General features: G+C 34.3%; 1 protein-coding gene across 2 annotated transcripts in view; it reads right to left on the bottom strand.

The window, feature by feature from the left end:
• Nucleotides 1–8,482: 8,482 nt before the first annotated feature.
• LOC149799935 (steroid 17-alpha-hydroxylase/17,20 lyase-like) overlaps nucleotides 8,483–26,547 on the bottom strand; it is a 57,028-nt gene continuing 38,963 nt past the window's right edge. For both annotated transcript variants that reach the window (XM_089959395.1, XM_089959396.1), the window contains exons 9-11: nucleotides 25,370–25,474; nucleotides 18,879–19,013; nucleotides 8,483–12,048 (exon numbers count right to left, since the gene is read on the bottom strand). In XM_089959395.1, the coding sequence (XP_089815521.1) occupies nucleotides 11,693–12,048; nucleotides 18,879–19,013; nucleotides 25,370–25,474 (596 nt within the window). In that variant the 3' untranslated portion in view covers nucleotides 8,483–11,692. The remainder of the gene's footprint in view (nucleotides 12,049–18,878; nucleotides 19,014–25,369; nucleotides 25,475–26,547) is intronic.

Genomic DNA, 26,547 nt, shown 5'->3' with positions numbered 1-26,547 from the left:
AGTTTTAAATTTAAGTTGACTCTATTCCTATATTCTAAGTCTTCTAATTTCCCCATAATTAAGGTCACTACTCACACAAATATACCTCATGGCAAATTATGTAAGCAAGAGAAAAATGATCATAATTAGCTTATTGTCATGCTTAAATGCAATATGAATGTACCATTTTATTCAGAACATCATACATAATTATATGAAAATAAAAAAAAATAATTGCAAACATTTTTTTATTTTCTTTAAGGTGGCGCTATACAGTTTCGCATTTTGCATAGGGTTAGGAATTTAAAGAAAAAGAATGTCCCCGGCTTTCCTCACTGGTTATACTGGCTATTTAAAAAAGACCTTGTATATCTTAGGTATATTGCAAAGAACCTTTAATTCCTTTTATTTTGGTGTATGATTGATGGGTGTACTATGGGTTATAGAGTATACAGCTTGGCCTTACTTCAAATGTGCACCTTTCAAAAAAGTGCTAGCTCTACTTGGTCATTTTCACTTCCTGAACTTCAGAGGTCAATTGTATAAAAAAGAGCCGATAACTTTTTTTACATTTTATATATTTGGTAATTCATTCATTGCACTTTCAGAAGCTGGTATTGTCTAGTCTGGCAAAATTCATTTTCCCTATTTTAATAGCTGCTATGTATAGTGTACTTTAGACTAATTCAGACTGATTTTTTAACACAAGGGAGCAGTCATTTTAGTTAGCAGTGTGCTTAAATCATGTAAAATTTCCAAAAGTACAATATCCAAAAGAAATATCATCCACATTACATTAATGTAGCATAGAGGTATGCAAACATTCTCTCCACTGTGCATGTTTTAAATGCGAACTACTTCACCTTACATATGTCACTCTCTCAAAAGTACATATTATCTGGTGAGCGCCACCATAACTAAATCGGCGTTTTCTCAGAAGTATAACCAAAAAATATAATTTCAATATTGTCAAGGGAGATAATCCTGTGGAGGATACGTAACGCGTTTAGAGTAACCTCTTCGGATTTTAATATAATAGTACTCGTTTATAAATCAATATTTTTGGGGGTTTATTTTCTTTCCTTCGGTACAACAGGGAAATCGGCATTACAAATAATGCATTTTTCAAAGAAATACAAACAAAGATATTTTACTTCAGAGAATAACTCATTCTTAAGACAGGGTAATTTAAATAATTTATGACCTTGATAACAAAGTCCTTGACAGTGTCAAGGAGAATAACTCTGTTAGATAAGTTAGAGTCTGAAATTGTATAAAATAATTTGTTATAAATTGATGAACAATTTATTTTTGGTTGTTTTAAAAAAGACAAACATTATCTCTAATTTTCCGAATCGTTTGCCAATCTAGGGATTGACATGGGAGTTGTGTAAGTAATTTTGAAATACATTTTAATTCTATGATGAACTAAAACAATATCAATGCTATTATTTTTGCAATTAAAAAGTTAAAACATGACGGTTTAAAAGTATATGATGAACTAAATCATGAAAAAATTATTTGTGATTATGAATCATTACAAGAGCGTAAATTCTAAGATGGATATACACTACTATCAGAATACAAATTCATTAAGAAAATTCAACAATATATGTTCAAATCTTTGACTGTGGTCTAGGAAACAAGAGGGCATAAATTCGTATCACTGTCGCGCTCGATCGAAAAAATAGATCTGAATGGTCTCATGAATACAAACAAAATAATTATGAACACACGTGTGAGACAATTAAGAACGATTATGTCAGATCGTGAAAATACTGTCAGTGACTAAAGTAATGAAAATGAAATCTAGGCCCCTGTTGTGGCGCATGTGTATGATATTTTGTAGCGGGTGATATGTCATCATTTGTTATTCCGAGGCCTCTATCGTGGGGCCATCAAATTAACGAAAAATCAGTATAAAAAATAATACACTTAATTGATTCGACTTTGTCAAAGATTATTATGTGATTTGTTTCTTCTGTTTTTGATAAGATGATATTTTTATTCAGAATTAGACAATATTTTTATAAGTCAATGAAATTCAAAACAAGAATGCGCATAATTCTGAATCTGATCTGTATCGTACGTAATCATAGTAATATGCTCTCGCTGCAGTTCATTTAATTGTTCCTGCATCAATAAAAAAATCAAATACCCGGGAGGGACCTACGCAGTAGAAGTATAAATAATATATACTTGCTGAGCTTGATTTGATTTTTCAATATCCATCTGATAACTACAATCGATTGCATCACATACAAGATTGAGCGAGATCGTTGAAGCTATATTTACAATTCGCGGCGAAATATGACGACCTTCACTGTGCTGATTACTATTATGTCGGAGAATACTTGCCGATGGACTTATTTTTCTCCATGACTCCATGATTCTAAGAAATTATTTTTTGATAAGATTGTAGAGTGCTTTTTCTTTAGTTCGCTGGTTTCTAATACTGGTAGTGTAAAATCTGATAATAGTTCTTCGTTGATCGCGTAGTATCTTAGAAACATCTGTAAAAGGGTTATAGTAGGCGTTTTTCCACGATAATCAACAAATTCATAACCGAGGCGATTCATATTCCAAATATTAGTCTTATTCATGAGTTCAAAATCTAACATAACCTGATTCAGATGTTGTATCTTTGCTATGATCTCTTGTTTTATGTCATTGTTTTAGTGCTGTGTAAACCTGGAAAATAACTTTTGTAATTGATTTAATGATTGTCTAATCTCATCACTAGTGGGATCGAAAAATGGTTTGATCAATTGTACATGGACAGTCAGATTGAATTTATCATATTGGGTGTATAAATCACCTATTATTTCCGGAAACCAGCCCCAATGACAAAAAACCCTCAACAAAAACTGCACGGATAAATTCTCCAATATTCTGGTTCCGCTATTTATTTCCGCTCGTAAGTGGAAACATCAGCCTGCGTTGGTTCTGGCGGTCCTTGATATTTAGGTGCAATTTCAGGCCATCCTAACACTGACCTGATCAAACTCGAATAAATTTCAACGCAGTAACCTGGCGAATTTACCTCTATCCAAGCTGATAACGTCGGTTCATGGACAATTATAGCTATATGATTCTTGTTCAGTCACTGATTTTATCCTACGCTGACATTCATCATTGATTTGCTCTATTTGATAACTTCCGGTCGGTATTCCTTCAACGTGCCAGTCAGGTGTTCCATCTGGCTTATTTGTTTTCGCAAATACCAACGAATTATTTGACGGTCATCCACAAACGACTTTGACCTAATATTGGGCCAGCTGTAGTATACTCGAACTGCTCAAATGCAATTTCTTTTACTGGAATTGAAATCAGAAAAACAACACTGAATTCAGGGTTAGTTCAGCTTACTGATATCATTGTGGTTTTCAACCGTGCTGTTTTCGTGACGATCTGCTGAAGTAATTGTGCCGTTGTTCAAACTGCCATGATTTAAATCACGATTTTCGGAATCAATTGCTTTATTGTATATTTTAAACATCGCGTCAAACTAAGAATCTGATATCGCTCCATCGTTAAGGCTTGACGATATCAACGAGGATAATTTCGAGTATGCTAACGTTGCAGTATGTAATTGTACTACATAATTGCTTACTTTTACACTCGTGCATGAAGGAATATTTTTTACAATGATATTAAAAATACCAGCAAACGCTGCTGACGCTGAGACGCAAATTGTTACAACTGTAAGTAATGGTGTCGACGCTGATTAAAGTTACGCCGGTTCAAGCAAAAACAGCAGACGCCGAACAGACTATTATGTCAATAATAACTGCGCATTTACGATATTTTTGTACCTTAATTGTATACACGTCAACGATACCCTTTAGCGCTGTTTACCATTCACGTACTTGATTATACCTAAATTTTTTAACGTCGATTGAAGTGGCCATTATACTTTATTTAGCAATCAATTTATGCGTTTCAACAACAAATTCCTAACATCAGTAAGACAGCGCGGTTAATTTCTTATCAGCTGATTCTAGTATAAATGTTTCTTCGTCTCCGCTATTTAACACAATACATGCGGTTCTAGAAAAGGTATCGGTTGAATTAAGCCAGGGATACGTAGGGTATATACTATATTGTGCATTGCTAAACATAGACAGTCTATACACGCCAGTGACTTCTGCAGTATATTTGATAGTGTTATTTTGCTGTGACCATGTTAGGAATCCTGATGACATTGTGTATGTGTTGTTGGTAATCTGCGTGTGGGGAATTTTAATCAGATTAATTGTTTTAGCGATATCGAGAATCCCACTTATGACATCTTCTAGGTTGTTTTAATCGTTTCAATATCAGGCACATCTGTCTTAATACCATTGAGTTTTGCGTTAATATCAGAGAGTTTCACGTTAACAGTCAACGGTGTGCTAAAGAAATCAGCTGCGATTTTAATGAGTTTTTGAAAATTTCTACGAGTATTTAAAAACATATTTACGTGAACGTCATATTCACCTCTTAACGTGGATAATTTAGAATCTACGGAATTATAGTTATTGTCTACATATTTTTTATTTGTTGCGGCATCTTCATCAGATATCTCTTAAAACAACTATTTTCTTTCCGTTCCCCTGTCATTGTATTACCGGTAGATCGTAAACGATTAGCAACACTTTTTGCAATTTCATTTCGAATAGCTGCAATTGATATATTTCAATCTCTGATTTTACTGCCGTGAGTAAATACTGCAATAGTATCCTAGGTAGCACCGAAAACTCTACGAACTATGTCATTTCATTTGATATTACTTGTTTTTAAGCCATCATATTTATCCTGAGAAACAACAACTTCGTCTCGGTCAAGTCCAGAGAGGTTCATAATATCAGCGAGTTCATCTTGAGGCGCGTAATTTGACAGATCTACGTCGTCGGCGCTTGTTTTAAACCTTAGTGATGTCACTGAGAGATCTTCCGTAAATAACTACCATTATACTTTAAGGTCCTTCTAAATCATGGCTTTAAAATGCGGTTTTTAAATTGTGCACTTGTATAATAATGCACAACTTTGTGAGGTGATAATTTTTATTTTAATACAGCGTCGAATACAGCAATTGCTTCACGGACGCATATTGGTGGATGAGTTATTGTCTGTGTTGGTAATGTTCAATACCAGACAGGCTTTGTTTTTATTATGTTGGACTGCACGCGATCAACGTAAGTCATAAAACCTTTTGGTGGAACCCACCCATACGAATCAAAATAAATAATTCCACGTGGATCAATCGCATATGCAACCCAGTGAGTATCAGCGCCAGTATTATTATCAAGATTAATAATTCTTGTCTCAGTATTTTTCGGTTTATGCGGCAACTGATCGCGCATAAAAACACATTCAGCATTTTTGAAATTTAATTTTTTTAGCAGCATCAAATAAATCAAGTAAATCATGATTTGACATCTGTAGGACCGCTAGCGGTCCTGCTAACGAATTTTTCCTGGAAGCTTCAGACCTTTTCCTTTTACGGATTGTCCGTATCGATAGGGAGTTCCTGGAAATTTTAGATCCTTTCCTGTAGCTTTTTATAATGCCATCCCAGCAGCGACTCCAATTGCACATAACGCGCCGTTTTTTCAACGGCTGAAGCTTCAGCGGCTATCAATGCTGGTATCTCCGCGAGAAGTGGAAATATATAAATATTCCAACTGATTTAGTTATGTCTTAAATAGCACCTGCATAAAAAGTAATTCGTATTCCAGATTTGGCTTTCTTATCATCGTTGCATTTTTTGAGTTGAGGTTCTGTCAGCGACAATTTATTTTGACCACCTGTGATCTGGTTATGTTTTAGCGTTATTGTGGTTCCGGATTTTTTTACCGACACGGATTGTAGTTTTTTAATCAGACCAGGAGTCAGACTGACATTAACATGATGATATGTCATTTATAATATCAACGGTGATCTAATTGCAATTACATATTTTCCACTGGAGCGTTAAAAACTCTCATTTGTCCACCAGCTCATCCAAGGAACACTGTTTTGCTGATGAGTATAACAGCAATTGCTCTGTAATTAACACCACCTGGACTTAAGCGAGCACGAATATATATATCAACGACTGAAATGTAATAGATCGGATACAATTTTGTACAATCTAGTTTTGATATTTGCAATCCTGTGTCTATGATTTGATCGCGTCCCGTTGTTGTTGTAGTTTTTAACGCCATTTTCAGCACACGATAGGCTATGCATGGCGGCCAGTATTAATGGTGGAGGAAGAACCCTGAAAAACCTGGGAAGAACCAGCGACCACGAGAAGCTACTGGCAAGCTTTCTCGCATACCCACATTGGCCGAATCCTAAACTCGAACCCACGCACACAGAGGTGAGATGGCAGTGATCCGTAACGGAGAGCGCTTTAGACCACTCGGCCACTCGGGGCCCCCATCGCGTCCCGTAAATGTCATCAAACGATGATATACATGTGCTACAAAATTTTGATTAATATCTAACACTATATCGTCAGATGATTCTTGATGTCTGTTTATCCGTAGCGAAACCTCAGAGACGCGAAGTTTATCAAATATCATTGAACTTCATTCTTGAGAGTTTAATCGTGCGACATCTTGAAGCGCAACAAATATATGCCTTGGCGGAGAACAACTTGCTGTGGAGCTATATGCCGTGTAAATAAACCATCAACATCACTCTAAGTACTATCTGTTGTCGCCGTCAGCCATGATAATATCGATTTACCGCCTGAGTCCATAAAAGAATGTAATCGCTGTTTTTTCAGCTATTGATGGCCTCATTACCGGCATCCACAACGAGAGCTGAAAAGAATTACTTTAACAGCAGCACCACCACCCTCACTCCAGATGGCATCATTGTTACCTTTCTTCACAAGTGCAATCGAGTGTTTCGCTCCAAAAATAACTTTCCTAAAATTTCTGGAAAATCCAAAGATAAAGGACAGTGGAATCATGCACAAAAATCTTCAGTGATTTCCCTTTTGACATTGTCTGACGCGTTACAAATGCTATGTTGTAATCTGGATGAAAATTAATAATCATATTTTCTATAGCAACATCAGCAGGAGGAGCCGCACGGTCTTTTGGTCGCCATATATCATACCGTCTGTTATCAGGATGATCGGAATAGTCCTTCGCAAACATCATTGATGGACCAGCTGATATTGTATAATCATCAGAGTATCTTGCTAGACCTAATATTGTTATAGCAACGTCAACGTTATCCTGATTTATCTCAATTTCCCTCCCATCAATCATGTACACAGCACTTTTAAATAGCGCCATGATGCCATTATTAACAAAACCAACTCTGGCATCAGCTCCGTATTCTGTGTTAGCGAAGACGTCTTTTACAAGCTCTCCTCCTACTTCAGTAAATGCCTCAGCGAGTAAGAAATATCTGCTTGTTTCCTGAACCAGTAATTCACTTTGTACACTCTGATTTGGTTGTTGTGCTTCATAAGAATAAAACTGATGAAAACTGGTGCATCCATATCAAACGCTGGATCGGATATACACTTAAAAATCTATATTATAATTATTTTTGTCTAACAAGAAGACCACCCCCCGCTATCATATTTGATGCTAAATTTTTTCTGCTTCCTCGGCCAGCTCCGCTAGTTTTTCATTGTGGCTTGATTTGTTATTTTACTGACGTTTGCAGGCATACTTTCAGGGCTTGGAAATTGTACTGGTGGTTGAGGTTTTCGTGGTATTAATCCTGTTACTCTATCCTTGATTGCTGAGAATGCATTACCAGCAACATCACCAACAACACCAATATCTTTATCACAAACAACGTCAATAGCTTTCATTCCTAGTTGTTTTGCAATCAGTATTGCTTTTGGGGCTATCCTTCGGAGTAGACCCTGAACAACATTGCTGAGCCCATCACTGTAAATCACTTCATAAGTAGGTAATCACGAATTCATCACCCTGATCATTACAGGTCCACGTTAAAACAGGTTGATGTCCAATTAAATCAAAATGATCTTAAACATGTGGTTCACAAACTTTTGTGAATGTCTCATTAAGAACTTCATGACCATTTTCCATATTTTGATAAGTTTTGCCACCCTAAAAGAAATCATAAGGAACCCTCTGCGGCCCACCAGAATGGCATCACAACCCTGATTTAGATTGCAACCCGTACATAAATTTATCATGGATACCGTATGGAATACTTCACGAATCCGTATGGAAGAGATATGGACTGAAAAACGTATTGAATCAAAAAAATGTATTCCATATCAATTTCATAAGTACTTCACAGCAAGTGAAAATTGCATATGGAATAAAGTTGCAAATTTAATCCATAAGCACTTTTTCCATATGGAAAGCAGGCTCATGTATTATGACTTCATGGAAAATACTCTCTGAAGAATTAATAACCTAAGCTATCTGATTCAAACATAAATATTGGTGGGAGTTAGAATACATGTATATGTCAGTGTAGATGATGTGGAAGGATGAATATATACTCATATCAATTTGAAGAAAACACATGCATGTCAGTTTTCCTTAATTTATTTCCACAGATGTTTAAAAAGAGACAAAGACATGACCAAAAAAGTAGAGAAAATGTAAACATGATCAGAATATTAATAGCTGGTAGTACAAGCATTGAGGAATCTTTGGACTTAAGAAAATTTGATGCAAGGAGGATTTTGGACTTATCTGATGTTTACTCTGAAAAATAATTATTTCTTGGCTTCATATTAAACTATGCTTTACAAAAATCATACTTTTGTGAAAATGTGACTGAAAATTCAACAAAATCAGAGTGAACATTTCTTGACATCCATTCAAAGGTCATTTTTTACAAAACTTATGGTATTTTAGGAGATTTTACCAAAATTTCTGAAATTATCAGCGATATTTTGTGATTTGAATTTCACTGACTCTGCCAACATTTTTTGAAAATATCAGTGGGAATTTTTGATTGAACTGTCACTGAGAGTTTGTCAAAAATTCTGAAAATATAGTGATATTTTGTAATTGTAATATCACCTACATTTCAATAAAAAATATCAATAAGATATAACAAAATTTAATTTTTGTTTCTTGCACAATTTGAATGATTTTCAGCAATATTTATATTTCCTGTTTCTGATAGCTGTAATTTTATTGATTGTTTTGGGCACAATAACTTCTGTCCATATTTTTCCTTGTTATATTTCTTTTTCATGTTTTGTTGTTGTTATATTTTTTTTTTACCTTCAACTAGATTTAACTGTCCTCAAACAAGTTTTCATGTTTTCGGTTTGAAAACAGATTTTTTTCTTTTCTCCTAACCAGAATATGATTTTCCTCGATACGGATCAATTTTTAATACCCTCTCCGAAACCTATTTTTTATAATCCGCTCCCATTCCGTAATGAGCTTTCTAATAATAATTTGTTTCGTTTATTATTTAAAAAATGATCACTGTAAAGAGCTTTCTGATTGGTATTTTTTTTGTACCTACCCAATGAATCATTGCGTAACGGAAACTGATGGGAATGAGCATGCTTGCTAAACATGGCTATTCGAATTTCTAGCGGGATACGAGATAAAATAACCTTTTGAAAAATGTGCGGCAGTAAGAATAGCTTGAATGCAAAGTCGATGGGAACGCAATTGGTCAATCTGTATGAAAACTGAACACCAGGACTAGCATTTTGCTTTTTGTGCCATAAAGAGCATTACAATAGCGTCTAATGTGCTAAATAGGACAATGAATTGAAACTGGGTGATTTTGAAGTTATATAACTCAAAACTGATTAAGTTCCAGAATGAAGTTATGGAGGGACAACATATTGGATCACTGGTGGGAATTGCTGCCAAATGCTCATGTCTATCAAAGATAGTCATATCTTTGTGGAATTTATTTGGCCTACAGGTAGAATCATCTTTCAATATCGCGAGGTATTATTGTGTATATTATCAAAATATTCTAGGTGTATTTGAATTCAGTGTAAAATAAGAGCAATTATATCATGATAAACATTTGTCACGGTTGCTTATGGAACAAGGAATAATTCAAGAGACCACAACAGCATCACAGTGTGTACGTTAATAAAATATAAAGCCTGCAGTACAAATGACATAAAGCAGGCTCCTAGCATTTCTTCTTTCTATAATCAATGTCTCAAATGGATGCTTTTCTGTAATTTTGCATTATTTTCATAGTTGAAGTTTTCAATGCAGATTAATATTTTATATTTTACATATGTTTATGTGTTCACGGATGCCTGGGCATATGTTACAGGCTTGATACTTTAATTTTTAAAGTTACTGAATTATTTAATGTCAAGCCAGATTTTCCCCATCAGAATGTATATACTGTATATATTGTACGTAAAAAATGGAAGACCTCGAGGTAGATTAGTTCTGTAACTAACAGTGTTACCTTCTCTAAATAAACTCGTTATCATTATTATTATTATTGCTATATCATTATTATCATTATTATTATTATTATTATTATTATTAACTCCCATGTCTCTTGCCTTGGATGTCACATAATTGCAAAGTCTATTTTTTCATGCGCACTTAATGTCTCTTTGGTTAATAAAGTCCTCTTTAATTCATATCGATTTTTAATTTGAAACCTTTTGAAATGTCTCACAAGCTACTGAAACTTCAGTAAAATTCTATATAATGATCAAAAATTTATTGAAATCTCACAAAATTTTTAGTCAAATATTTTGTGAAACCTCACAAATATTTCAGTGAAATTTTAGTGAGATCTCACAACAATTTCAATGAAAGGTTTGGTCGAAATATTTGTGATATCTGACCAAACGTTTCAGTGAAACGAAAAAGACGTAAGTGATGCCATCATGGATTAAGTTTTGCATGCAAGAAAGAAAATCAGGACAAGAGAAACCTAAATCATGTTTGATAATTTCTGTCAAAATAAAATTTATGATCCATTTGAAAAATTATTGTGAATATTTATCATTGATTCCAAATAATGTCTAACAGTCATTAGGCAATTGAATATAAATCTGAAGCAGATTTTTTAAGGTTTAGGCAGAAAGCTCTTAAAAACCCGTCTGACATCCGCCTTAAGTATGCCTAGGGAATTTTGTACGGGATGGACTATTACCATATTCCATATGAACTATTTACAAATTCCATATGGACCATTTACAAATTCCATATGGTGTATTTCCCAATTCCATACTGACTATTCACAAATTCCATATGGATAATTGCCATATTCGATATGGATTATTCAAACATTCCACATGGAGTATTGCCAAATTCCATATGGAATTTTAATTTTATTCCATATGGACAACCTACAGATCTCATGGACTAATTTATATATCCCATGGCATTTTCTATACGGAGTATGTAAGGAATCCATAACATTTCCATATGGATACACTGATCTCCATAAGAGTGGTTCAGCTATTGAACAAAAATGTCGATATGGATATTTCTGTAAAAGTACGTATAGAATCCATATTCAATCCATATGTAAAATTTCGTCCGGGTACCTAGGACATGGAAACCGTTGTTTTAAAATAATGTTTCAGCTGTTAAATGTTGACAATGTGTTAACAATTTTTTTTGTTGCTTTTTCCATTTTTATAATTTTGAGCATGAGGTTTTCAGCATTTACTGCATTCTGTTAAATCTTGTTTTACAAAGAAGAGTACTATAATGAAAGAAAACTGTTTCGCCACTGCCCACCCTCTATCACTTTGACAATCTTCACTGTCCACCCTCTATGATTTTGACAATCTATCTTCAAAGATCAGCTTGTAGTCTGGAGGGTATAGCACAATCATACCACCTTTTGGTGTCAAATCAGGGACAACACCATCATGAAATTTCACCATAAACCTCTGTATTAACCCTGCAAAAATCAGATGGAGCATTGGTTTAGCCACCATTTCCCCAAGACAAACTCTTCGACCAGCAGAGAAAGGTATCCAACTCTCTGGTTTCGGTCCAAGTTTATTATCTTCAGTTAAATAGCGTTCTGGCTTGAATTTCTCAACCTCATCCCATTTGTTTGGGTCATGAAGCAAAGCCCAGTGGTTAATAAGCACCATGGTCCCTTTAGGAATTTCATAATCTCCTGAAATAGCAAAAGAAAAACAAATACAGATATGTATCCATTTCAGTGCATAAAACTCCACGTTGAAATATGCCTCTAATGTCAGTAAAAGTACCTATTTCATTGCCTCTTTAATGTTTTCCAATTTCACAATTGTGCACACCTCAACAGTAGACACCTAAATATGTAAATGAAAATCAAACCAAAGGACCATAATGTGAGGAAATATGAATGTTACATTTAAGTAACAAGATTGCGTAAATACAATTTTCTTTAAATTTGATCAAATTTACCATAGACTGGTGTATTCATATGAAAACACTACATAATACTAGTTTAATGAGCAATTTTCTTCAATAGAACCAACTGAAATTAAACATGTTTATTGTATTTGTTTAGTCAAACATATGTATTTCTTTTTAATTTCTTCATTCAGTCATCAAAGCTCTGTATGTCACTTCATGTCAATAAACAATCAATAGAATGTGAATAACAAGGGAGCAAACTCTGTATTATATAAAGTAATGTGATAGATAAATTGGATTTCACATGCAACTGCACAAATCCAAAGCTGTTGCTGCATAATGAACCAGCAGATCTGGGTATCTGCAGTTGCCTAGAAATAATTGGTAGAACAATGAACACAGACCATGATCTGCCTGACGTGCATTATGCCCATGGTTTATCTGGGTCTATGGTGTTGCACCTGGATTTGACTTATCAGCAGTGTATATGATATTTCAATTTTACATCTGATATCCTTTTGCACAGATCAATAATAATGCAATCTCTCATTTTAAAGATGTGGGGGTTTTTTTACATTAAAATTTGACTGTATGCTACAAGATTGTTGGACATGATACAAACTACTGAATGTTGGTTTAATACATGCAGCATAACACCACTGTATTCATTCATAAATGGAAAGCAATGGAAATTCAAAGGTGACGTGAACATTCAAATTAAAACAATAAAAATATACCAAAGTATCAAAGAAGGAAAGTGAACTGAAATAAATGGATGCATTCTTTAATTGCTGATCACTGATATATCCATCACCACAACTCATGTTTTCCAACATTCATGTCTATCCATATAATGATTTGCGGTGTACATAACAAACCTCTCATTATCCACCACTTATAGATATATAAAAAATTAATGTACAGGAAATTGAGCTGATGAGAAGTGAACCTAAGCAGAAACTGGCATTAAGTGAAATACAAAATGAATGAAGGAGTCATGTGGTAGATCATTAGGCTGATAATCCAAGGGTCATATGTGGTACAAACCCCGGCTAGCCTAGGTTGGCCGACATTGTGACCTTAGTAAAATTTGGCTCAGCTTTCTCCAATATTATAAAGCCTAGAAAGTGCTCAAAATGACACTAAAATTGAAACGACCAACAAGAGACCATAGTGAAACTGATATTTCTCACCTGTTCATACATTATTGTAAAACTACAACCTGTATAAACTAGCTCCCAATCTGTATACCATGTTAATTTTACCTATTTTACTATAAGAAAATAAAGATCTTTTCCAGAACTAAAGGCATCATTATTCATAGTCTCTTGCTCAAGCACAAAATCAAAGAAAATCTTTAAAAGTTAAATTTACTGACAACGCTTTTATTTCGTACGCTTCTACAGAGTCAAATGTCTTTAACAAAAATTGAAATTATAGTCAGAAGGGCATTATTTAGTTATAACTGTGGAGTCTTTTACTCTCTTTCAATAAATTTAGAAGAGTTTAAGGAGAAATAATATTTGGGTACTTTGTTCCAATTAAAGTTACTTATACAAAATATAATTCCTAAAGTTTTAGAAATCCAATTTTAAGTAAATTATATTTCTTTGAGAATATTTACCCAATTACATTAACATCAGGGATGTAACTGTTATACCTCCATAATCCAGCCTTACTAAATAAACTGCACAACTGAAGAAGGTTGATGTGAAGTGGACAATCCAATGGTTCACATGTGCTGATAACAGTGGCAATGTTCAACAAGATGTGTGCACCACAAACATACTGGCATCAGTAAATACTGTCATGTCTGCTTCGGGACCCGCCAGAGAAATCGCAGTCATAGGCGAACATGGGTTACACAAAATGACACAGTAATGATGATACAACATGCATGATAACGACTGTTTGATATGGGGTACTTTAAAAAGAGCACAACTGGGATATTAAGGCCATCTGTAAGGGTGTGCATATACAGATTGTTGTGCATTGAATAATCCAAGAGTTTCAAGAACTCTCTAACAAAAAGCTAAGTCGTGTTGGAAACAAACTCACAGAATGCAACGATCCAGACTAATTGAATATAAGCGAGCCTTACCAAAGTGAGACTGCTGAGTAACTCCAAACCCAGATGGACAACATGCTGGGATGGATGAATACTGAACATTTCTGAGTTCATAAAAATATCTAGATGATCTAAAAGTTATAGATCATGTCAGCCCTTTATAAGAATAGAATTTACCATAATTCTTGATGTCATCTGATAATGCCACCATCTTCATAGCTGGAGTCAACTTGAATAGGATGTAAATAGAATATCTGATTTTGGTAGAAGCGTATAAGATGATGTTTGGACCAAAGGGTAGAAACCGAGAGACTATGTCATGGTAAGCAAACTGGATAAATCTCTAGGATGCGTGGTGTGTGTGTATGTGATTGATTTGGATTTTTTTATGTAGCTTTAAAACATTTTCAGTCATATTGTTGCAATCTCTGCAGTTTGGCATTTTATAGTGATGTCTAGCACTGGGGCCTAATGCCACAAACATGTAACATTATGTCCCACCCAGTTACATTATCCTGGTACCAGGCCCGCAAGCCCTAGTACTAACCTCTGCCATATTTATATGTCTGTGGTATGACTCGGCTGCGGTTCCTAACCAGCTATCATCCCACCACTGTGGAAAGGGAGGATTGGTCCTAAAAGATTATGCATGTTGGGCAGCGAGTTGTAGGACCACATCCTGAGCTTCCTGCATCCAAATTCCTTCATTTGTACCCCCAAAACATTAAAGGTAAGGCAAACCAGGTCATCTATAATGCCCGTACAAAATGTGGTTTGAGTAATGCGGAGCACAAACATATGTCACATTGAATCACGTCCAGATTCGTAGAAACAGTCATGATATTCACTATGGAATGGTGAGCTGAACTCAGTTTATGACTTATGTAATGTTGGCATTATATCCCCAGGTGTGCTCATTGCCTGATTTTTCGGCTAGTCATACAATCACAAATGAAATACAGTCAAGCATGGAATACATGGCAACAACTTTGTGAACAGGTTTGAAAGTGGCATGGAACACATTCTTGTTCACTTTGGAAAACAACAGGTACAACATGTGAACTGCTGCTAGATTTGTATCCTGCGTCACTAGGTCAGTATGGAAGGTGTAAAAATATGTTTTGTACAGAGAGATAAGAAACATAGCTTATTCCATCCTGCAATTTTACATTTTATATTAACTAGTTCCATTTAATAAAGAATATCAATAATCAATTACAAATTATTTGAATTAATCTACAAGGTTTATTAGTTTGCTATATTTAATGAGCAATTCTTCTGAAATGTATACTCGTCTGCATAATATTTTGCAAGAAGAAACATTTTGTGTAATTTAGGCCTGTTATTCTCAAAAGTCAGTTATCAAGGTTACTCCTTTGCATTTCATGAGAAAGAAGTGCTTAAAACAACACATAACACTGATTATGCTGCACTTACATTTCATTAATATATGAAAATCTTGCTTACAATCAAACTTAATGACCATCTTAATGATATGTCTTTTAATCAAGTTTACCCAAACCTGGATCAAAAATACAATCTCTAGAGCTGTAACAAGTTGAGCTTATCAAATGTAAGATCATCTAAAAATGTCCAATGAGCTTGATTATTATCAAAATTTCAACATAAATTTGGCCATATTACCTTACTTGGACAAGTGAATGAAAGGACAAGTTATGTGGCTGGTGATGGGAGGAAACCGTCTATGTATTGCAATAATTGCTGTGAAGAGGTCTAGAGCAATTGGATAAAAAATATTGTTTCCAAGAATGATCTTTTTGTAAAATGATATTAAATATATTCATGTGTGTGTGTGTGTGTGTGTGTGTGTGTGTGATTTGGATCTCCAATGTAGCTTTACAAACATTTCAGTCATATCGCTGAGATGTCTGCAGTGTGGCAGTATATAGTGATGTCTAGCACTTGGGCAACATGCCGCAAGCATGTAGCATGATGTCTCACCCAATTACATTATCCCAACACCAAGCCAAACAGTGATAACACTAACCGCTTAATGCTGATCGCCACGTGAGGTAGCACTGTTAGAAACAATTTTGTAAGTCTTTGTTGTGACTCAGATAGGATTCGAACCAATGACATACCGTGTCCGAGGTTGACGCTCTAACCATTAGGCTAATGGAGTGGTCAGTCCAAAAGGATTGATAAAACTATACAAAAAAATGGAATGAAAATCTAATTACGTAATCTACATATACATACAAACATGATGTACTGGGATGAAATGTAACAAGTTAATATGTGCTAGCATCACTTTCAGTGACTTAAGTATGTAGAACCTATAATTTTCTGGAAAAAATAATTTCAGCTTCTGCAATAACGTATAAAACTAAAACAGGTCATAACACAACCTTTTGGGGACATCATGTACATTGTTTTTAATCCATTGACAAACATATAATTGAAGTTGAAACATAAAGAAAAGGCTGTTGTACCTCGACTAAAAATAGTGAAGTGGCAAAATAGGCAGCATCAGTCCATGAAACTGCTTTGTTTATCCAAATTATTCTGTGGCTCCACAGCTGGACAGGACTAAAACTATCTGACACACTCCACCAACGGACATACCTGACATGTGCTGCAACTCATGATTGTCCAGTGTGATTTTGTTAAGAGCCTGATGTGTTCAATTCATTCCCAGGTAACTGGATTGTGTGGTATACAGTGTTTATGGGTTATTAAACTGGGATTATACTTTTAAAAGTACTGTATCATCACTATTAGCCTGGTCATTCATCCGAGTGTTATCTATCCCATCCCAGCAGTATAAAAATAGTATTTACATAGTTATATAGTGTATCAAATATCTAGATACATGATAAATATAAAATGTCTATATTATAAATGAACAAGAGAATGAGAGGGGAAAGGAGAGAGATATTCTATATACAAGATGTACTCGCATACTGAAGATATATCTTAGCAGTCTAGAATCTAAATCAATTTGTATATCTAACTTTTCTTTTAAAGGAAATGACATACCAATAAAAATGTCCTTTGTTTATTTATGATAAATAAAATAATGCATATATATGCATATTGAAATAATAATAATAATAACAATCATAATTCTAATCATAATATTTATAATAATAAGTATGACTTGCGATAATAAAGTGCTCAATCTTTAAAAAGCTATGTTATTTACAACATTAAGTTAACACATTAAGGCCTAATAACATTTTGCATACAAACAGCATATAATAACATCAAAGTAAAATATGGATACTTTTCCTGTTTTCAGTTAGCATGAATAGTTATATATGAAGACTAATTCAGTGACATATTCTGTTATCAAAGCCAAACTTAACATCCTGAAACAATCACAATACCAGAAATTGCTCCTATCAGCAGCATGCATGCATTATTATAGTATGGATCATAGTTGGAAATAAACTTCAAGCTGTGTGTGTGTGACTCGCTGGGTTTCAATCAGTATACTGAGACGTGTTGGGCTTTAATACGTAGGTGTCAACTTGTTGGGTTTCGATCTGAATGACTGATACTTGCTGGGCTTAGATCAATATGTCTGAGACTACCGGTAGTTGAAATGTGATCAGTATGACTGAGACTGGCTGGGCTTCATTGGGCTTTAATCAGTATAAATGAGACTGGCTGGACGTCATTTGTCTATAATATGAATGACTGAGATTTACTGGACTTCATTGGGCTTTAATCAGTATGACTGAGACTAGTTTGGTCTTAATCAGGATAAATGTGACTTGATGGGATTTAAAAGGTATGACAGAGGCTTGTTGAACTTTAATCAGTATGACTAAGACATACTGGGTTTTAATCAGATGACTTTATTACTACTTCGAGTTTACAAAAATGAAAGAAATTATATTGCTTAAGGCCAGTACAGTTTATGCTTATCACTAACAGCATTATATGTATACAATGAAAAGATGGGATATAGTTTTATTACTGTTGTTGCTTGAATTTAATGCCATTTCTCAGCACAACATAGGCTATACTTGTCAGACAGCATAACTGGCGAAAAACTCAGAAAAACCCTGTTAAGAACCACTGACTCATGGAATGCTGCTGACTGTCTGACATACATTAGTCAAACCCCAGAACTTAGACCAACGTGGGCAGAGGTGATAAGGAAGTGATCAATAAAGGTGTATACTTTAGACCGCTTAGCCACCTGGGATGGCAATATATCGGTTGTCTTATAAAAAGCAAGCAACAAAAAAATAATTAAACAAAAAATCAACAACAAAAACCTGAAACTTATTTGCGAAAGAAGATACTGAAACATTATCATGTAAGTGTACTTTATTGGAAAGCAAGGATGTAATGCAACCAAGTTTACTGAGACCACTTTCAATCTGCACTGTAATTTATCCAGTAAATTAATATAAAATACTGACAAGATATTAGGTTTCAGGAAAATATATTTAGCAGGAATGAACGTTGTCATTAGTAAACAAATCATACAGAAAAAGAGAAAGTAATCACTTTGTAATGTCCAGATATTTTGGATATGGAAGGTAGGAAATCGGTGAACATACCAATCTTTGTTGCACAGGTGGCAATGTGGGGAAATCCTGTTGGTGACACAGGTTCCAGTCTCATACTCTCATGCAGCACAGCCTCAGTGTATCCTAGATTCACTCTGTCTGCCATGCCAGGCAATCTTCCACTACCTGCAAATAACAAACTCTGAAAGTAATGCATGCATAATTTTTCTCTTAATGAATGGCTGTTTGCTATGTAATTATTTTTTTGTTTTCACATAAACGTACACTACCATGTTCACTCCCAATGAAATTGTTGGCTTCTATAAACATAGTATTATACAGTCTATGTGTTGGATTCATCCTAAATAATTCTTATGATGCAAGCAGTTAATAGTCAATTCATTATGTCATAGATTACTGTATATAAATGGTGAATGATACCGTATTCGTAGAAATACTGTAGCTAATCATATGCAGTTGTGTAAAGCTGGTTCAGTTATCTAAGGCGATTTGTGTTTGTACATATGACTTTGTAAGGCTGTCGCCCATTAATCTGACTGTAAATCTGTTACAGAAGTGGGTTGATTACCTGATGGTAGAGCAGGGGCATAAGGGGTTATGTCCCTTGTCTTATTCCAACAGGAAAATTTCAGGATGCCAGCTCAAGAGCAGCCCAGAAATCAAGGTGGTAAGACAGGAATAGAAGGGGGAAGAAGTAACAGTCTAAAGGAGGAAGTAAATGTGGGAGAAAAGGAACCTTAGCCAAGAAAGTGGAACGAGATTATGAAAGTCTCAAACAACTTGTATTACTTGAAGATTTAAAAAACTGTGTCCATAGTGACATTAAGTCTCATCTTGACGAGCATTAGATTAAAACCTTGGGAAATGCTGCTCGTGCTGCTGATGAGTATTCTTTAACTCATAAATTCATACTGTAAATAATACTTCTACTCAACAGTCTTCTGGCAAAAAGGTATTTCAGCCTAATATTAGATCTGATAAATCTTACAACTGGCACAACTTCAAAAACAAATCAAACTTCAGAGAAGCTTGATTCAAGATTATTGTTTTGTCCTACGTGTACCTATTGCAATAAAAATGGACACGTTATTTCTGATTGCTACAAATTGAAAAATAGGTATCAGAATCAGGATGGACCTATTCCAAATGCTCTTATTTCTAAGAGGTCAAGGTCACGGTAATGTATTGAATGCAATAATTTGTTCGGTATAATAAACCTCAGTCCGTATTATTATGGATAATTATGAACCATTTATATCGAAGGGTTCTATATCACTCTTGGGTGATTCAGCTAATCCTATCCCTATTAAAATGTTAAGGGACACATGCTCTTCTCATTGTCTTCTTTTTATTCTCAGGTACTTTGCCTTTTTCTGAGAAGTCGTGTTCTAATGAGAGTGTTCTTATTCATGGAGTAGAGTGCTGCTTTGTTAATGTTCCTCTCCATTGTGTACATTTGTCATCAGACTTAGGTTCAGGAAGTATGGCTGTAGGAACAATCTCTGTTTTACCCGTTGATGGCATTCATTTATTTTTAGGCAACAACCTAGCTTGAGGCAAAGTTGTGGTTAATCCACTTGTAAATGACAAGCCTTGCTTGGATCAGAAAGTAGATCAAATTGAAAAAGAATTCTCTGATTTATTTCCAGCTTGTGCAGTTACCAGAGCTATGACAAACAAAGCTCTTGAGAATTATGCAGATAAGGAAGGTATTCTTTTAGTTGACACATGTATCGGTCAGGCTTTTGATGAGGTCACTCTCGCTCCTTGTTTGGATCAATCAGAAAGTATTGATCACAGTGATCCTCTTTAATGACTCATTCTCTTTCTTCTAATCAGGGTGATAAATGACAATTACTTGGTGTTGAACAGGAAAATGATCCTAAGATCTCCTATTTATTTCAAAGTCTATTAGTGAAACTGAAGCTACTTAAGTTCCTGTCTGTTATTTCATTAAAAATGGAATTCTTATGAGAAAATGGAGACCTCCCGAGGTACCTGCTGATGACGAATGGTCAGTGAACTATCAGATTGTAGTTCCAAAACCTTACAGAAAGGACATACTTAGTCTGGCCCATGAAACTCCATTGGCTGGTCATTTAGGGATCAATATAACGTATCACAAGATCTTCTATTGGCCAAAATTCAAAAGTGATGTTGGTAAATACTGTTGGTCTTGTCATACATGTCAAATAGTAGGAAAACCTAAGCAGTAAATTCCCTAGGCTCATCTACAACATATTGCTGCATTTGACGAGCCATTTAGTAGAATTTTGGTAGATCATGTTGGTCCCTTACCTAAAACCAAGTCAGGTAACCAATACAAGTTGACCATTACGTGTGCGTCAACAAGGTTTCCAGAGGCAATTCCCTTGAGAAATATAAAATCTAAAATCTAAAACAATAGTGAAAGCTTTGATAAAGTTTTTTTTTTATACTCAATTTGACCTTTCCAAGTCTGTACAGTGTGATCAAGGCTCATATTTCCTGTCTGGAATTGTCCACCAAGTTATGTGCGAATTAGGCATTCAACAACTCAAGTCTTATGCCTATCACCCTGAGACCCAATGGGCATTATAAAGATTTCATCAGACTTTGAAAAACATGATTTGATCATATTGTTTTGATACGGGTAAAGATTGCGATGAAGGCATCTGTTTCCTATTGTTTGCAGTTAGAGAATCTTTAGGTTTCAGTTCCTTTGTATTGCTGTTTGGACACACTTGCGTGAAACATTGAAGTTATTGAAAGAGAAACACGTTTCTAATTTCATTAATATTCTTGATTATGTTTCTAATTTTAAATATCGGTTGTCAAAGGCTTGTGTGGTCGCGATAATAAATCTGTACTATACTCAATCCAAAATGAAGTCATGATGGGACTACGTGTTTAAAATGTAAACAATTTTTTGAAACAGTAAAATGATTGGTTTTCGCCAGGGCCATACTGAGTGTACATGATCTTTAACAAGTAGGTAATTTCTACGAGCTTCGGGAAAATAATCACGTGACCCCCTTTGTGTGTTTTCGAAGTATATATAACCCTTGTTTTGGAAAGTTATTCTCAGTAGATGCTGGGCTTTAACTGGCACTGGAACTTCTATGTTGTGCTGTTTGGAGTTATTCTAAATTACTTGGATTGGAGTTATTTCAAATTACTTGGATTTAAAAGAATTATTTTTTTCCGGGAAAATACGTGTGCTCATGTGATTATGTTGAACAACGATAGTTTTTTTAAAAAATTTATTTGGATTTCCAAAACCGGAATGATAATTCTTGTTTCTACAAGGAACTGTAGACATAAACACTACAGGTTACAGCTTACGTCATCGTCTTCCATCTTGGATTCTTCGTCGCGATTCGAACTTGAAATCAGTAGAACATATTATCATTAGGGTATCACAAATTTGATTCCTGGATTATTCTTGGATTATTTTTGGATTTGACTCAATAAAATCGTAAGTTCATATTTTTCCCCATTTTTACAGGATTTTCAGGGAATTAAGTTATTGTATTTTTCAAAGCTTGCTGTTTTCACTCCTTCTTGTGTTACTGCTTACTCAAGCCTAAACAAGCAACGTAAGATTAAGGCAAATACATGTAAAATAGTATCATATTTATAGTGTACAGTGTGCCAACTAGATGCTTTATATTTGTAATTGTCAATTAGAGACTGTGTAATACATGAATGTGTGCATGTGTACTTTCATGTGTGTTTGTGTGTTTATTACTTTCTTCCTACACTACTTTTATTGCCCCTACACTATGTCAGATATAAGGTGACCTTGGACATTGGAAAGTTTTCCTGATCCAATGGTCAACCTATTACAGGGACAATATTAAAAGCATAAAAAATAAAGCCAGATCAATGTGTCAGCAGAGTTCTTCTTTATACGTCTTCTCTTATTTAAAATGATTACTCAGAAACGTAATTAAAATATAAGCTTCTGTAATTTTTATTTTATGCATTGCAGATACATGTAAGCATTTACCAAAATCTTTATTGATAGATAATTTACCCTAATACTGTAATAAGAAATTAATTTGGCTAAAGAAAATATTATTAAATACAGGAGGTTTTAAAAACGGTGTGTACGATTTAATAGTTTCAAATTTACATGTACTAACTTCCGTTTCCAACCATAATATGTGATATATTGAATTGATATTTATCAAAGAGACACATAATCTCTATATATCCATCAAACGTACGAACATAATCTCTAGTTTCAGCATCAAACAGACACAAAAAGCTCTAGTATACATAACAAAGAGACACACAGAATATCTAGTATACACAGTAAACAGACACAAAAAGCTATAGTATACATATCTAAAGAAACACATAATCTCTAGTATACACATCAAACAGACACAAAGAGTCTCTAGTACATACACCAAACAGATGCATACAGACACAGAATCTCTGATATACACATCAAACACACAGACTCCTCTCTAATAATCCATCACACAGACACACAGAATCTCTACATATCCATCAGACACACAGAATCTCTACATATCCATTAGACACACAGAATCTCTACATATACATCAAACAGACACAGAGATTCTATATATCTCAATCAAACAGACACTCATAATCTCTAGCTTTGGCATCAAACAGACAAAAAAAGCTATAGTATGTCTCTCAAACTGACACACATAATGACTAGTATAAATATCAAACAGACAGAAATAATCTCTTGCATGCACATCAAATAGACACAAAGAAGCTCTAGTATACACATCAAACAGACACAGTCTCTAGCCTCCACATCAAACAGACACACAGTCTCTAATATGCACATCAAACAGACACAAATAACCTCTAGTCTACACATCAAACAAACACAGTCTCTAGTATACACATCAAATTTACACACATGATCTCTAGTATATACATCAAACAGACACAAACGATCTCTGGTATTCACATCAAACAAACACAGAATATCTTACACATAGAAAAACACACATATCGCTAGTATAAAGGTCAAAACAGACACACATAATCTCTAGTTTACACATCAAACTGTCACAAAGAATCTCTTGTATACTCATGAAACAGGCACAAAGAGTCTCTAGTGTACACACCAAACAGACAAACACACACATCAAATCATTAATGCAGGTTAGTTTTCATGATTTTTCTATTCAACATTTATAAATGCCACGAGTCTACAGTACATTTCCACAAGAATAAGGAAACAATGGAGTCACATAACCTACTTTTATACAGCGTTCATGTTATGTATATTTGATTTAATTTATATCTGATTTAATTGTTAAGTTTTTAAACCTTTCTATTTTTTAATTTCATCTATTTTGCGTAAAATTAAAGTTTTGAACCATTCTTTAAAGACATAATCACAGTTGGGCTTCTAAACACTGAGACGTAAAGGTTTTTTCCTTTGTTCTGTCATTTTAGGAATTAAATTTTAATGTTTATTTGAACTATTTGGATTCTAAAAGAATTAATTCGTTTCTCTGGAAATATTTTGAGCGCTCATACAGAGTTATTGAACAAAGACGTTTCTTAAAAATTTTATTTTGGATTTCCAAAAGCGGAGATTATTTCTTGTGTTTTCTACAAGGAACTGTAGACAACAATATTGAACAGGAAACAGCATACGTCATTGCCTTCCATCTTGTATTGTTTGTCGGGACACGAACTTGAGATCATTAGAACATTTCGTTATTAGGACTTCTAAAATTTTATTCATGGAGTATCCATGGATTATTTTTGGATTTGATTCTATAACTGTCAGTTTTTATATCTATTTTGACTGTATTTTCCATTCAAATAAATTATTTGTTAAATTTATGAAAGCTTGTTGTTTTCACTCTTTCTTGTGTTACTGTTTATTCCAGTCTAAACACATAACATAAGACTTCATAACATACATTATTAGTATAAATGTTTCCGATGTATTTATCCTTTACTGATGTTACAGCATTTTATGAGTAATTGTAGAATGAACAACTGATACAACCATGACTGAAAAATAAGTCACTGTCAAATTTCCATGATTTTACCAATGGTATATGTGGATAGAACACCAAATCACAGTTACACATCAAGCAAGTTTTAACTGTGATGTCAAGATTTTTATATTCTTATTTTAATAAAATGTACTGGATATGTTGATGCCTTTCATCTATCTATTTCACATGTGTCCATTGCCAAATATCCTTCAAAATTTATTTTGCCCATGCAATGACCATCTGGAAAAGTAGTGTCATGTTTGGATACTCCCTGCCCCCTGCCTGTACCTAGGGGTCAAAAGGTCAAATTCATAACATGTTTAATTAAAATGTCATTTTCAAATACTTTCCAACAAAACTTCAATCATGTACTCATTACTGGAAGATGTATCATGTATCTGAGAAAGATCTTGAATTATGTCCCTTGTGTCACTATCTTGGGTTGGGGGTGAGCAGTTGGGGAGGGGCAGATTTCTGCAGTAGAAGCATGGAGATTTGTGACATTATTCTTGTATTGTTTTTGACACTCACCCACTGCCTCATTAATCTCCTTATGAACCTTTTCTTGTATGTCTGGGTACTGTGCCATGTGAAACAGGGCAAAGCGCAGGGTCAGTCGAGATGTGTTAACACCAGCTAAAATAAGAGATGGAATTACTTATCACAGTTTTGTAAAAATTCACAGTAATATCTCTGACGACATCAGATTAAAAATCTTTCGATATACATTTTAGTATGGCAGACAATATTTAGCAAAAAGAATAAATCAAATGTTGTCTAAGTTATTAAGAATTTTAATGCTGTGTTAAACAATATCCTTCCATAGCCTGGAACAATCTATAAGTATAGAGTCAAACCTGTCACTAGCCAGCACTCATAGGAAGAGACAAAGCTGGCCATAGCACACACCAGACTCCTGTGCACAGATTCATCTTTAAAAAATTGTTTTGTAAAACAAATGCTCTTTCCTGTATATCATTATCATTTACATATTATTATTATTATTATTATTATTATTGTTATTGTTATTGTAGTTATCAAGACTACTTTATGATCACTGTACAACAAAATTATAATTATGGGTATATGTTGTTCTCTGTAACATTTATGTTCCACACAAGATTACTGCATTCTACTCAGCTTAACCCATCCTATAATACATAATCACCAATTTAAAAATATACTCCAATCTTATTTTCTTCATGTCGTGTAGACAATATCTGGATTAGTATGTTGGTTGACTCATCAATATAAAAAACAGAGCATTTAAAAACTCTGTGATGAATAGAAAGTCAAAAGAAGCCATATGTGGCTATTCATTGTGACTCTGAACTATAACATCACCTGCCTTTACAGACATATTTTGATTACTTAATCACTGATTACCATAACGACAAAGTATGCAACTTGTAACTATTCTCAAAGACAAACATTTTTCTTCTTCAAAGAGCTTTATGTCAAAGGCAAATAGATAACTATATCTGTCACATTGGCACTAAATGTAACTTCAATTTCAGCTGTAAAAACACAACTACTTGTCTAACAATCCAGCAAATGAATTGGTTCACTTTTACTCTCTGTTCTTATGATCAAATCTGCCTCGCTTTTGAATTTGACATCTTTGAGTAATTCTGTCAGTGTGACTAGATTTATGAATACAAGAGAGATAAGAAATGTCTGAACATTGATTCACATGATATTCCTTTAAC

Source organism: Sinohyriopsis cumingii, chromosome 5, assembly GCF_028554795.1.
Source record: "Sinohyriopsis cumingii isolate HCF-2022 chromosome 5, ASM2855479v2, whole genome shotgun sequence".
In the NCBI taxonomy this organism is placed as follows: domain Eukaryota; kingdom Metazoa; phylum Mollusca; class Bivalvia; order Unionida; family Unionidae; genus Sinohyriopsis; species Sinohyriopsis cumingii.
The sequence above is the reverse complement of the archived record's forward strand: the minus strand, read 5'-3'. Positions and strand labels throughout refer to the sequence as shown.